This window comes from Cervus canadensis, chromosome 25, assembly GCF_019320065.1.
Source record: "Cervus canadensis isolate Bull #8, Minnesota chromosome 25, ASM1932006v1, whole genome shotgun sequence".
Classification (NCBI taxonomy): domain Eukaryota; kingdom Metazoa; phylum Chordata; class Mammalia; order Artiodactyla; family Cervidae; genus Cervus; species Cervus canadensis.
In genome coordinates, this window is record NC_057410.1 from 43,803,613 (window position 1) to 43,819,496 (window position 15,884).

The window sequence follows — 15,884 nt, forward strand, 5'->3', positions numbered from 1 at the left end:
TTGGAATCATTGACTTGCAGAATGTTAAGATTTTAAAGAATTTTGACATAATCTATTTTCCACACCTCACATATAAAATTCTCTTCCTCAGATTCCTCTCTTGATGTTGAAAGACTTTAAGTGAAAGAGAGCCTTCTATTTCAGAAGCTGCCTATTCTACTAATGAACAGTCAAATTTTCTCTGATTATGCCCAAAAGATAGGTCTCTGGAATTCCACATTACTACATTACTATGTGGCAACTCTTTAAATGTCAAAAGATTCTTAACATATATGCACACTAAATATATTACTATTATCAGACTAACCATTCACAATTCCTTCATCGCTTTCTTGTATGACATTTTCACTCTATTCCCTTATATCCAAATGCTAATAAGTTAATTATTTTTTTCTCCTCCTCATTAAACTGAACATAAATTTCCAAATGTGAAAAGGGAAATAAGATTATACTATTGCATATGGTGACTATTTTTTAAAGTCATCCTATCAACCACTGATGTTTGAACTACAGACAATTATAATCACAGGGATTTAACTACATAAATTGCAACCAACTCAAATTTCCCTGACTTCATTTTTGCAATTATATTTTTAATATAATTATAAAAGGATTTCCATATTCTCCCATCTTGTGTGTTTTTATCCTGAAAGTCCAAGATTATTTTGTGTACTGATTTAGCAAACTACCATTTTACTGTTCCTATCAACTTCTGATATCCTACAAATCTGATGGACATGTGTTTTAAGTATTTACACAAGGCATTTACTAAAATTAAATAGAATAGGCATAAGAGCAGAATTTTCTAGTATACACACAAAAATATTATTCCTGGGTAACATTAATCCATGCAACTGAATCTTAAAGCTATGAAGATTCAGTCTGATCAGTCTAGGACTCTCTTCCTTATACATATAACAATCATCTGAAACTACCAAAAATTTCTGCTAAAATCAAGAAACCATATAGTTGAAATCCATTAATTCTCTAAAAACACAAAAAAGGTGAATCTCTGTTTCGTGATGACTGTTTTCTAAGGTTCTAAATCAGGACCAGTCCAATGATATTTTCTAGAAAGGGATAGACATGAAGCTCTTTAGTGTATATTTTTCAGAATATAATTTTATGGCTTTGTTCAACACAATTTAAATAGCTGTTTATTTTTTTCTATATATTTCTCTGTCTTATGAAATCATATTTTTAACTGGAAGAAGACATAAAAATGTTCCCTGTCCCCATTCAATTTTTTTTTGTTCCTACTTAGACTACTTCTCAGAAACTTTCAGTAAAATTAACACTATGTATATGTGGTATGATTTTATTTTATTACCTCATATAAAACTGTAGTATTTCCATGTAGAAGAGGTCCATAACAGATATAGGAATGTCCAACAACCCAGCCTAAGTCAGAAGCTGCCCACCACACCTAAACAATAAGAAGAAAATAAAATGCATATATCTTAATTAGATAAATGTCATATAATATGAATTTAAAACCACGATTACCTCTCCAGGTTTAAGTCCATATATGGAAGACATCGACCAGTTAAGCATTACAGCGTATCCTCCAGTGGGCCTCACCACACCCTAAAGGAAAGAAGAGATGAAGTTAAAATCAATAAACACTGTGTTAAAAGACGCTCTTTCTTCATACTCTCCACTTAGGAAAAGCTCCTGTTTAAAGTACTTCATATTCTAAAGCTATAAATAACTTTGGCTGTCATGTATTAATAATTGTATCTGAATCACTATTTCTTTGACACCTCCAAAAACAAACACAGAATAATTTGTTCGTACCAGTCCATTTGTAGAATTCCTTCTCACAGACCATTCTGGACTTTCTAAAGAAAACATGATTTCACAGAATCACATTCAAAAAAAAAAGAGAAAAATTTCCAGGGGTAACATCAATTATCAACATTGCATTTTAACACATATTTCCAGAACAAAAATGAAAAATTTCAAAATTAAGTCCACAGAAAGGTCAAAGAGAGCTGTGTGCCTAAGATACAGACTACCATAAGAGTATTTCTTCCCTGATAGTATTAAATAATAATAGGATGCCTAGAGGAAAGAGTCATATTCTAACTGGAGTCTTATTAAAATGCTAACCTGAAGGACCATGCTATCGCAGTATTAGAGCTGAGCAGTTCTTCAGGTCTAACTCCTGATGAGTTAGATCTAAGGCCGACAGATTTTCCTTATATTACATTTTGGGGAAAAGTAGGGACTGTTACACCCCAGCACTACAACTTTCATGAATCAGTCTGTGAGCAGGTATTCTTGACAGTGAATGTATTCAATGTTAATACAAGATTAATATTTGAAAAGTAAGTGCAAGAGTCATCACAGATAAGAACTGACAGCAAATTTAATAACTAATTTCATTTGTTGCTTCATTATAAACATTAATCATTATTGGCTCACAATGACTTCAGGACGTGAATATTCAGAGCGAGAAAGTGAATGCTTGCTAAGAAATATGTTATAGTTCACTCACAAGTATTTTCAAACATCTCTTAGTAGAGCAACTATAATCACTCCGTGAAGAAAATAATTATTTTACCTGAAAGGGCACATATGGCTCTAATTAATGAACGTGCTACTGGTTGAACTATTTTGGCACAGCTCTGTAACTATCACACACATACATGAGTCACGAGAATGAAAACGAAGTTGACTTTCTGTTTGTTACTAAAATTGCTGCTTTCCTCAGGTACCACTAATAAAACTTAGGTATCAAGCTGTGGAATACATTTTATCTATCAGCAGCAACACCTGGTCTCCTGGCAAATGTCACAGGGAGCTTTGCTGGCATTTGACAGGTATGCTTTCTAGCTTGTATGACATGGTTAGCATGCAGCTGGCTCTTTTGATCATCTTGGGAGAATTAGAAATCCTAAGCTTCTGCCAATAATTTTCACACATGCATTTTCCCATATAAACTGAGCAGGTCTTCAATCAGTATATACTGTACACGTCTTCCATGTACTTTGCTAATTTGTTGTCTTATTGAGAAGGTCTTTTCCTACAGTTCAAAATCTTGATGAATTTGACATGAATCAATTTGCAAACACTCTTTTCTAAAAAGTTTTATTCATCTGGTAAAGGATAAAATAGGAGGTTTTTTCATAGACAATATGCTATCAATATTCTGTGAAATTTAATGTCAGGCATGATTTCACTTAAGATATTTTAGAATTTCTCTTCACCTGTCTGCTGTCCCTGCATTTAGAGGTCATTTTTAATCAATAATTCTAAATATCATTACAAAAGGGTAAATTTTTTATATTAAATGATAGAGAATAAGAGTAATCAACTGGAAGTGATAGGAATAAAAGGCCAAAGAGAACATAAATGACTAGTAATTCACTTGTAAAACTTAGAAGATAATTCAAAGGACAGGTTGTCAAATTTCCACTTACCTCTCAAGTGAACCCTTCTTTAAAGGTTATTTACCAGTGTTGCTTTGTCTATAAAATGGTGGCTACTTAAATCATTTGACCCCAAAAAAGTTAGACTTAAAAATGAAAATTTGCATGAAAAAACTTAAAATTATACAGTCAATAATTTAACGTCTTACAAGCAAAATTATTTCATTAATTCTAGCAATTACTGTTTTTTATTTTTCCCCCACACAAAAGACAGAAATGTCAAAAAATTAGAGGTTATTATCAGAGATTCTCATTAAAAATGATGAAAACAGAGCTAACAGAGACAGAAAAGCCATGTCTGTTTATCACTGATCTTTAATATCCACTTACTTTTAATTTTTTAACAATGAGTATAAAATTTTCATCTGGCATCATTTGTCTATTCATTAATCTAGATTCTCAATATGAAATTTGGTCTTGTCTCTAACATATTCAGGTGACAGCTTTCAATTTTCTGGTTATTTAGTACAGTGTAGGAAAAAACTGCATAATATCATACACTCCATGTAGATCTTTCATAAGAAGTTCAAGAGTAAAAACACTGAAAGATTAGTTTTAAAAAGATAGTTTCTTTCTTATAATACTAACATCTGTTAAAATTAATATAAAGCATTTTTGTTTCTAATCATATTTTCCAGGTAATGATAATTAAAATGCAATAGATAAACTCTGTTCAACCTCTGAAAATACATAAACTGTGCTCAAAAAAAAAAAAAAACCCACAAATTATTATATTCCAGTATGCAAAATTAACCAGAAACAAAAAATGGCATTTTGAAGTATATTTGAGTATGAGGCAAAAATACTGTTGATCATCAGTGCTTACCCCTACAACACAAGCATGCTGCATTTCACTCTTTTGAATCTGTTACTTTATGCACATATATCCTACCTTCCTTAAAAGTAAAGACATTAGGTGACCTAGTATATTTTCAGAAAAGCCCTATAACCTCCTAATACACTGCTTTGGTTTTTGCAGGATCAGCATAATACTCAAATTCTTCTGGAAAACTTAAAGACATTCAGGTGGGACTAAAACTCTGTGCCCCAAATAAAGACACAAAAGTGAATTCTATCTCAGTACAAAAGGCGACAATGTGAAGGTGTTCTTTAAACAACACAAAACACTTTTAATGTATACAGATATTCAAAAAATTCAACCCACACAAGTGAAACTAAAGGCTAATTATTTATCCCCCAGGAATGAGACAACAGTTAATCCCAGATGGTTCTTTATGGTTTCCAGTTTAATGAGCTGCCTTTGAACAAAGACAGCCACAAAATATCATAAATGGGTCAGTAAATGTAAAACAGAAAACATGTTTATATCAAGCGTGTACTGTTTGGGTACTACAATTCAAGAAGAATGCAGTTGGAATAACATCAGTTGTAGTACAAAAAGGAAGGAAGATTGAGATATGTGGTAAAAGTTTGGGAGTCTTATCTGAAAAATGTGTTTTAATAGATCTATAAAAATTTGAATGGCAAATCTCAAAATATTCAGGTAGGAGAAGTCTACATACAGTAACCAACAAAGCATACTTCCTAAGTTAAGCCCCACTATTAACTTGTGCTCGGAGTTTACTCACTCAGTTGCGTCTGACTCTTTGCAACCCTGTGGACTATAGCCTGCCCGGCTCCTCCGTCCATGAGATTTTCCAGGCAAGAGTACTGGAGTGGGTTCCCATGCCCTCCTCTAGAGGATATTCCCGACCCAGGGATCGAACCCACATCTCCTGTGTCTCCTGCATTGCAGGCAGATTCTTTACCTGCTGAGCCATCAGGGAAGTAATAAAGACTTGTACAAGACAAACACACAAATATACACACATATATATCCATTCACACATACATATGTAAATACATATGCATATATGTCTATATGTACACATGCATATGCATTATGCATTTGCTTAGTATGTATGCATGCTTATATATACATTTCAATTCAGTCTGGCAAATTAAGCAAGAACAAAACAAGAAGAAAGGGGAAACAAAAATATTACTTTAAAAAAAGAAATCCACCACCATGGGACCATTGGAGTCAATGAGTTGAAAAGTATGAGGTATGGACGGCTCTGCTTACTTAAAAAATCCAACAACCAACAATATTCTTGTTCTTATAGTAGTTTTACAGACAATATCCCCTCTTCCTCAAATGAACCCTTACCCCTTTTCTGCACCTGGTTATCTCCTAATTCATCACATGAGTACTTAACAACATTGTGAACGTGCCGCCTCTTCTGGAAGCCACCCAAACCCACTACTTGTGTTAAAAGCCTCTCCCTCCTCTCTCACGGCCACAAGTTCTCTGAGCCTCTGGCCACTAACAACATCCACCCACTGCTCAGTCTCCTCCTCCACTCTCAGCGCCATAAGATCGCCTTGGTATCTTCAGCACAGAATAGACAATTAATACATATGTCGACTGATTTCAAAAGTGAACAATTAAATGAATAAGCAATATATGAAAACTATAACTGATTCATGTCAATGTGTGGCAAAAACCACTACAATATTGTAAACTAATTAGCCTCCAATAATAAAAATAAATGGAAAAAAATAAAATAAAGAATCACCCACGGGTGGGGGTGGGAAGCTATCAGAAAACTAAGAATAGGAGATGACATCCTCACTCTAAAAAAAAAAAACAAAACAAAACTATAATTAAAAAAATATTATTCTTTGTTCAAGAGAAATCCTTGAAACTTACATAACTTAATGCCATATTAGTAGAAATGGAACAATTCCATTTGGTATATTTCTTCAAACATAAAATCTCCTGCTGCAGGCTTTCTGATGATTCTGAAGCCACCTCCACGGATGATACTTCAGCAGGTGCTGCTGCTGCTAATAAGTCGCTTCAGTCGTGTCCGACTCTGTGCGACCCCATAGACGGCAGCCCACCAGGCTCCCTGGTCCCTGGGATTCTCCAGGCAAGAATACTGGAGTGGTTTGCCATTTCCTTCTCTAGCAGCAGTATAATTTTTTTATGGATCTGAGCAACTGTGAGATCAGGGGCAAAGGTGTAGCGAATTCAGCCTTTAGCTGCAAGAATTATGAAAGTGGCTCAGTCGTGTTCCACTCTTTGCAACCCCATGGACTGTATAGTCCATGCAATTCTCAGGGTCAGAATACTAGAGTGGGTAGCCTTACCCCTTCTCCAAGGGAGCTTCCCAACCCAGGGATCAAACCCAGGTCTCCCACATTGTAGGCAGATTCTTTACCAGCTGAGCCACAAGGGAAGCTGCAAGAATTGTACTACAGATTAAAAAAATTTTTTCACAGGCTTTTTTATTTAACTTTCTCTTATTTTTTGCTACAGTCTAGAATATAAGTAAATCACCTAAAACGCAGGAATAAAAGTTGGTGTAAGTTATAGAAAACTCACATCAGAAGAAAGGCCTTATCTACCACCTTCCTGTTATGTCTTCCTTTCTAATTCTTTCCCCTGCGCTCCTGTGACACTTTTTTTTTTTTTCTTTTTTGGTTATCACCATACTTCCATGACAGCAAGCTGGAAGAAGATAAATATGACCATCACTAAATCTCCCATTCCCAAAATGACACCCCATCCAGATGAGGTGTAGTTCCTTTAAGTAACTTGAATATAGTCAACCAAACCAAACAGACTAAACATGCATAACAATATTCAGAAATGTATGCAAAGCAGCTCAGTCATAGAATATGCTAGAATATGTGCAGCAGCTAGCAAGATCAACCTGTCATACAACAATCTGACAAATCCAGAGTTGGCAGATGCAGAAATGCAAATAGGCCCTAAATATAGCTGCAAATTCCAGCCAAAGAACAGACTGAATTGTGTGTGGCTTATATGCACCTATGGGAAATGAGCAGTTTTAAGTAGAATATTTTTATGGGCTCACAACACTATTCTTCTTCATGGAGATCAAGAAAACAAACTAAATGATGACATGAAATTTATATTTAAATGTTTCATGTATGCTCATCTTTCCTGTACTTCTATTCCTGGGATCTCAATATTAAAAATTCAGATCCTATTAATCCTGATTATACCTACCAAAAATGAAGTGAGAATCTTATGAATAAAGAGGCATCAGGATACTCAATATTTTGTAATAATCCATAATGGAAAATAATATTTTAAAAGAATATATATTTATATACATGGGATTTTGGGTTCACGTAGTTTTTATTAAATTGTGAATTGATTTTAACATATATATATATATATATTCATAAATGATTGAATCACATTGCTGTACATCTGAAATTAACACAATATTATAAATCAATTTAAATTTATATTTCAATTTAAAAATAAGAGGCATCTGGAGCTAACTGGAAAAGTAGATTATCAAATATTTTGGATCTGCTATGGCCCAGTTCTAAGGTTAGTGCCATAGTAGATTCAAAGGTGTATGAAATATATTCTACAACGTTAGAGAACATGCAATGTTATGAAGATAAGTAAATTAAAAGTGATATATTTCAAAAGTAGGATAAAATAAGTGGCTAAAGTATTTGTTGGCAACATATACATTTCAAAGCAATTGAAATTCTAAAGTCCACTGAAGGGATAAGAGAAATATTTCTGAAAGACCTGGAAAATTGACTACTTTGTCTTGCCATTCTGCATGTCCTGCTCTGTAAAACCTACTCCATCCCATGAATTAAACACTAGACCTCTACAGCTGATGATATTGCAAGGGTCTATCTCCAAACCTAGATGTACTCTTGGACCCAGACCTTCATTTCCAACTACTGGCTGGGCATTTCCATGTTAATGTCCCAGAGACATCATACTCAGTATACACAAAACCTCCCAGTTTTCCCAGCCCCAAACCATTCTCCTTTGTTTCTAGTTTAGTAAAAAAACAAAACCACTTTCCTATGTTCTCAGGTTCAAAGTCTTGTACTCTTCCTCTGTCTTACTCTTATTCTTGATTGCTCCCTAATAAATGGTCCAAAGCTAAGCACAGCTTGAAATCCAATCTCCTTGCTACCATTGTGTAATGGTGCAAGGGTTACCTTCCTTCATATTTTTGTCTCTTTCTTAAGAAACAGTGCTCTCTATTCCTTATAGGCAGTATATAACCTAAACTTCTTGGCTAAATTTTAAACAATTGGCCCCTCCTTATAAGTCTGGCCATTTCTCTACTTTTTTTGCACCAACTGCAGTAGCCATTCTGGAACCTTGCATGCTCCTGTCTTTATTTTATATTGACCCAATCAACCTGGAATGCCCTCCTCCCCATGAGGTCACCTGATGAAAAATTTCTACCCATCCTTCAAATGTCATACCATCGAGTGCTTTCCGTGACATCTCCCTGATAAAACAGCATTCTTACTCTCCCATCACCCTTACTCTGTTTTATTTTTCCTCATAACACATCACCTATTACATAGCTCTTTGTTCACTGCCTGTATCCAGCCACAGAACTCTAAAAAGATGGTCAGATATGTATTTGGGTGCTCAGTAATATTTGTTGAACTAATGGAATTTAATCCTTCAGATGCCATTCAAATTCATCTTTTCTTCAAGAGATACAAGTAGGGTTTTTTCCTCTTAGGGAAAGATCACAGTCTATCTTACATCATCTATGTTGATATATATTGCAACCCCACTATGCTGAAGGCACTGTGGTTTACTAATTTTTTATCTCTTTTAGCTCCTAATGAACATCCATGAACTAAATTCAATGTGAATAGAAATCTTCAAACAATTAAAGCTTTCTCCAATATATAGACATAGATTTATCTTCAGGATGGTATTACTAATGTAATAAAAAAAAATGAGGATGATTAAAACATGAAGCAATCTTCAGTTTGGGCATCTAAGAATTCCACAAAGTACTTCTTGACCCAGAGAAAACATGGGATATCTAGGTTTCTTCCTTATTTGGAATCATCACTTTTCAGATTTAATACCCTATATATTACTTTTATTTCCACCACACTAGCTGAGTCCGTTTTAAACTGATGGCAAACTCTTCTTCTGCCCTCTCATATAGATCCCCGTCCAGGCAACAGTGAATTTCAGTGATTAAAAGTCTCAAGGTAGCACCAAAAGTTTTTATAAGATTCCTTCAGGCTTTTAAGGAGCTAAACTGAATTTTTTGTTGTTGTTGTTGTTAGGCTAAACTGTGTTTTCAGGGTCAGTGGTTTCCTCTCATGTTGATACTTTTATATTAGATTATAACTTGCTGAGTCCCTTTTATTTCATAGCCAAATGTTCATTTGGATTCTTTGTGGCTGGTACATAATTGCTTAACTGAAAAAAGTGGAAGGTACAGACTGCATCCAGTAGTCATTTGGACTGCTTAAACAGACAAATCTGCAACATAAGAAAAATTTATTTTTCAGATGACCAGAGTTCTTAAAAAAACACAAGGCTTTGATTCTACGATGACACAAATATTTTTATGTATATGCATTAATTTATTTATTCACACAACAAAAGTGTGAGTGCCAACTACATACAGAACACAATGGTAGACCAAAATGTAACAAAACACTGTGTCTGTAGTCGGAGAGAATATATCCTTCTATCATATGTTTTCTTTTTCACAAGCAAGTGAATTTCATATAAAATGTTTTAAGTCTTGATCTTCCTTTATTTAAGTCTAAACTAATAGAATCACAATTTTGAGAATATTAACAGATTATGGTTCAGAATTCTGATGCTAAGAGTTCCAATATTAATAGAGGCCAACGTCATACAGGATTTGAGTGATTGTGAAAAGTCCCTTTGCCCAGTAACATTCTGTGATTCAATGAATGTTGAACTCCCTAATATAGATGAAAGATGATTGCACAAATCTTTATGAAGTTATATAAAGAAACAGTATTATTTGGAGATGCCAGGCAAACATGGTAATGGTTTGGTATCTGACACGTTCAAGAATATTGACATTTTTAACTTTGCTTTGTGAAAACACCTTTCAGGGTAAAAAGATTTAAAAATCCTTGAGTGTCTTCAGTGCTGTAAATCAAATAGCTCAACACTCTGGATAAATTACCTGTTGTTCAAACTGTCTAGGCCAGTTCTCCAAGTTGCATTTATAATGATAAATTGAATTCCTCTAAATCAAAAATCAATTTCATACTGTATGAAAGTTATACCTCAGTTTAAAAAATAAAAGTATTTCACTTAAAATATATTTTATAAAATTTTATTAAGCCAACTGATATTCAATCAAATATATTTTAATTTTAATAGCTTACTAAAGCAATTGAATATTGCTGATATTTGTGATGATGTTTAATGAAATAAGGACAAAGCATTTGGCATTAAATATAACAAATATTTCTACATATTTAGATACAGTATTTCTTTAAGGTATAAACTACTTAAGCCTAAACCTCAAGATAAAGTCTGCAAACATTTTCCATCAGTAATCAAATATTCTTGGTGCAAAAAACTCTGTCACTATAATTACCCTTAAGAGAGTGCCTACTTTGGCCACCTGATGGGAAGAGCTGACCCATTGGAAAAGACCTTGATGCTGGGAAAGACTGAGGGCAGGATGAGGAGGGGCCGACAGAGGATGAGATGGCTGGATGGCATCCCCGACTCAATGGACATGAGTTTGAGCAAACTCCGGGATATGGTGAAGGACAGGGAAGCCTGGCGTGCTGCAGTCCATGGGGTCACAAAGGGTCAGACACGACTTAGCGACTGAAGAATACAGCAAGGGAGAAGATACCTTTGGCAACCCCGTCGTTCCAGATGTGTAAAGGATATACAGGGGATGTTCAGAAAGAACAGGAACACAGTCATGGGACTGTGCTTTTGCCATCTCTTCATCCCAATCAAGGTAACAACCTGGAGCCAAAGGAACCATTTCCTACAAAACAAAAACATAGGAATATGCACTGAACAAAAGAGATTACGCTGGAGAGTAACTAAATCTATATCAGTCTGAGTGTCTGACTGAAATCTAGGCCTAGACAGCTAAATATCAGACCTATAACTCAATATCTCAGGGTCTTGAGTTAAGATAAATGTTCATAAGAAATTCAACAGTTTGATGTTGACTTCAACGAACATATCGCAGAAAATGTTTTATTTAAACCTAGAGATATATTTAAGAAATTAAATGTGATGCGGGCATGATTTCATCAATCGTAAGAGCTTAACTAACAGAGGTTCATGTTTCTACAATTGTATGTACACTATCAACTTTAAAAACTAACTTCTATCATAATCTACTTCTTTTTACTTTGGAACTACTGTCTTCACAATGAAATCTCAACTAACCTACTAAAGTTTCTCTTTACACAAGGGCCAGTTAAGGGTAATACTGTGGCCATTTTTCCAAACAGGAGAATACTAAATCACTTTCAGGGGAGGAGGGGTAATCTACTTTCACTTTTTAAGAACAAAAATCAGTTCTGAAATTAATGAGAGTATGAGACATGTATAAAATGCTACCCAAGTTTTTCTCCATCAACAACAGTGACTAATATGGTAGAAATGCTTGTATTCTTTTTTGTTCCTAGAACCAAGCTCTGTGTTATAAACTCTATGATAATTGAGCCATGAATTGGACAGACACATCTTAAGTTAGACAGGTTTCTTCAAAAGGTGCCAGTGAAACAAGCCAGGGAAGAAGAAGAAAGTGGCTTACGGAAAAATTACTGTAGCTGAGAGTTATAGCTATCTAATTAGAGTTATGATCCAGTACATGTCTAGTTATTTTCTGAAATGTTGACTAATCTCGAGATAACAAAACCGGAAATTTACAGTTGGTGAACCTGTTGGTAAAGGCACAAGGCAAGACTACACACTCCTCACGGAAAATAAGTTCACCACCTAGAGAGCGTGTAACCATTACATTTCATCCAGGTAATCCCTCAGCTAAATTCAGAGACACTGACAGATTGTTAAAAGCCAGGTCATTTCCGTTTCTCTGGTTCCTTAATTTATTGATTGGGTTGTAAAAAAAGGTCATATATTTAAATGGATACAATTACAAATTGATACTTCAATATATTAATAGTATCACAAATATAATGCCTATATAGCACATTGATAGACAATAATCTGAATGGCCCTTCAAGAAGGGGAAGTTTTAGGCCCAGCCTCACCGTGGATGTGTCCTAGAGGCACCATTTAGATAAATAAATATAATTAACTGTGATCAAACTGTATATTTCCATTTCCATTTGTTTTTATGCATTGATAAACACAACTCATCTCAAATTATCAAGCCTAGGGCATCACAGTTACAAACCTATAAAAAAAATCATCACACTGCGTAATAAAAAAATGTCAATTGAGTAATCACAAAAATAACTGCAGTTCAAACGAAATGAGGATTTGAATGAAGGGTTATTCTTCAGGCTAAGAAATGCAGGCATGTTTAAAGAAGATCTAATGAGAGGAAGATAGGGGAAAAATCAACATTAGCCATTTCATACATGCATTTACTTCTATAGACATATCCTTCCTAGTTGTTATCACTCTTAAAAGGCAGTCCTGGGGCAGCACAGCAGGTGACTGATGTGACCTGCCAATTGAGCCCTCACGGCCTCCCTGAGGCTTAGGAGTGGCAGCCAGGTTTTTATCTCCTCTGGCAAAAAAGCAGTCCTAGTTATGAGATGCATCACTGAGCCTCATAATTTGTATCTTTTCTAAACTCAAAGCAAAGCCAATCCACTGGGCTTAATTACTGCCTCAACAGAAGGTCAGATATGAAGGACAAGAAACATCCAACTAAAATAAAGGAAAGTCAAAACAAAGGAAAGGTCTCAGGAAAAATAAGGAGAGGGAGAAAGCGAGCTAGTTATCAGAGGGGGGAAAGTGACAGTGGATCTCTACCTATTAAGAGGAAAGAGAAGGCTATCACCTTTTAAAATCAAATGTACATGGATTTAATATTAATACTTTATTTAAAAGGCAGAGATGGTCAGACTGGATGAAAAAAATTAAGATCCCAAAATGTTATCTATGAGAGTTTTATTTTTTTAAATACAAACACATTACTAATAAAAAGAAAGACATGGGAGAAAGTTACATCATGCAACTGAAAGTACAAGATTAAACAGTTATTAAACAAAGCAGATTTTGATAAAATACCAAATGATAAAGAAAATGAGCAACTAGAACTCTCATAATTTTCTGCTGGAATAGTAAAATGATTATGTCCACTATGTAAAATTGTGTCAAAGTTCTTAGTAAAGTCAAATATACATCTACTATATGAATCAGCAATGCTACCTCTAGATATTTACATAAGAGAAATGGAAACACATGATCCACACACAGACCTGATTAAGAATGTTCATAGCAGCTTTAGTCATAATAGCTCCAAAGTGGAAATAACCCAAATTTCCATAAATAGCAGGATAGAAAAATAATTTTTTATATATTCATGCTATGAAATACTACTCAACAGTAAAAAACAATGAACTATTAGTACCTGACACACAAGAAATGTATCTTAAGAACATTATATTGAACAAAAGAAGGGAGACATAAAAGTGTATGCATGGTATGATTTGATCTATTTGAAGCTTGGGAATGAACAACAACAACAAAAAATCTATGACAGTACAAATCAGAAAGCATGTGCCTCTAGGAATGGGGAATTGTTGACTGGAAAAAGGAAGAAATCTGGAAAACTTCTCTATCTTGATTTGGATGGAGTTATACAGGTGCATGCAATTTTGAAAATGCATCAAAATGTACTCTTATGATCTGTCCATCTTAATGTATTAAATTATATCTCAAAAATTAAAATAATAATAATCTGAGTGCCTATAGTATGCATAATATTGTATTAAGATGTGAATGTCAAATAGAGATGTATGCAAATATTAATAATAAAAAAGGTAAAAGATGATATTTGCTTGAGAAAAATCTGATTGGAAACATATCCATATCCACAGCATTTACAAAGCAAAAGAAAACAGCTCATCGGTTAAAAGTCATTAAACTGAGTTTAAATCTTGGCTCTACCACTTATTGGCTGTGACTTTGTGGTGTGACCTGACAATGACCCAGTTTTTTCATCTGTAAAACGGGGCCAGTAATAACATCTACTTTACTGGTTTGTAAGAATGTAAGAATTGAATAAAGAACATCTGAAAGTACTTTGGGCCTAGCCTTAAGTTCTTTGTAAATTCTACATGAATTCATACATGTGTGAATAGCATACACACACACTGAACACTTGTGTGTGTTCCTACCCTTCCCCTGAATTTGGCAATAAGGAGCTCATGATCTGAGCCACAGTCAGCTCCCGGTCTTGTTTTTGCTGACTGTATAGAGCTTCTCCATCTTTGGCTGCAAAGAATATAATCAATCTGATTTCGGTATTGACCATCTGGTGATGTCCATGTGTAGAGTCTTCTCTTGTGTTGTTGGAAGAGGGTGTTTGCTATGACCAGTGTGTTCTCTTGGCAAAACTCTATTAGCCTTTGCCCTGCTTCATTCTGTACTCCAAGGCCAAATTTGCCTGTTACTCCAGGTGTTTCCTGACTTCCTACTTCTGCATTCCAGTCCCCTATAATGAAAAGGACATCTTTTTTCGGTGTTAGTTCTAAAAGGTCTTGTAGGTCTTCATAGAACCATTCAACTTCAGCTTCTTCAGCATTACTGGTTGGGGCATAGGCTTGGATTACCATGATATTGAATGGTGTGCCTTGGAAACAAACAGAGATCATTCTGTCATGTTTGAGATTGCATCCAAGTACTGCATTTCAGACTCCTTTGTTGACCATGATGGCTACTCCATTTCTTCTAAGGGATTCCTGCCCACAGTAGTAGATATAATGGTCATCTGAGTTAAATTCACCCATTCCAGTCCATCTTAGTTCATTGATTCCTAGAATGTCAACATTCACTCTTGCCATCTCCTGTTTGACCACTTCCAATTTGCCTTGATTCATGGACCTAACATTCCAGGTTCCTATGCAATATTGCTCTTTTACCATTACAAGCTGGAATCAAGATTGCCAGGAGAAATATCAATAACCTCAGATACGCAGACGACACCATCCTTATGGTAGAAAGTGAAGAGGAACTAAAAAGCCTCTTGATGAAAGTGACGGAGGAGAGTGAAAAAATTGGCTTAAAGCTCAACATTCAGAAAACTAAGATCATGGCATCTGGTCCCATCACTTCATGGGAAATAGATGAGGAAACAGTGGAAACAGTTTCAGACTTCATTTTTTAGGCTCTAAAATCACTGCAGATGGTGATTGCAGCCATGAAATTAAAAGACAGTTACTCTTTGGAAGGGAAGTTATGACCAACCTGGATAGCATATTAAAAAGCAGAGACATTACTTTGGCAACAAAGGTCCATCTTGTCAAGGCTATGGTTTTTCCAGTAGTCATGTGTGGATGTAAGAATTGGACGGTGAAGAAAGCTGAGTGCCGAAGAATTGATGTTTTTGAACTGTAGTATTGGAGAAGACTCTTGAGAGTCCCTTGGACTGCAAGGAGATCCAGCCAGTC

The 15,884-nt window shown here is 35.0% G+C and overlaps 1 protein-coding gene across 2 annotated transcripts in view; it reads right to left on the reverse strand.

Annotated features, from left to right (window-relative positions):
* The window catches only part of ACSS3 (acyl-CoA synthetase short chain family member 3), a 162,707-nt gene that overhangs the window by 88,781 nt on the left and 58,042 nt on the right, over positions 1-15,884 (reverse strand). Inside the window, exons 5-7 of one of the 2 annotated variants that reach the window (XM_043446308.1) lie at positions 11,126-11,266; positions 1,507-1,587; positions 1,331-1,426 (exon numbers count right to left, since the gene is read on the reverse strand). In XM_043446308.1, the coding sequence (XP_043302243.1) occupies positions 1,331-1,426; positions 1,507-1,587; positions 11,126-11,266 (318 nt within the window). The remainder of the gene's footprint in view (positions 1-1,330; positions 1,427-1,506; positions 1,588-11,125; positions 11,267-15,884) is intronic. The other variant, XM_043446309.1, reaches the window with a different exon arrangement.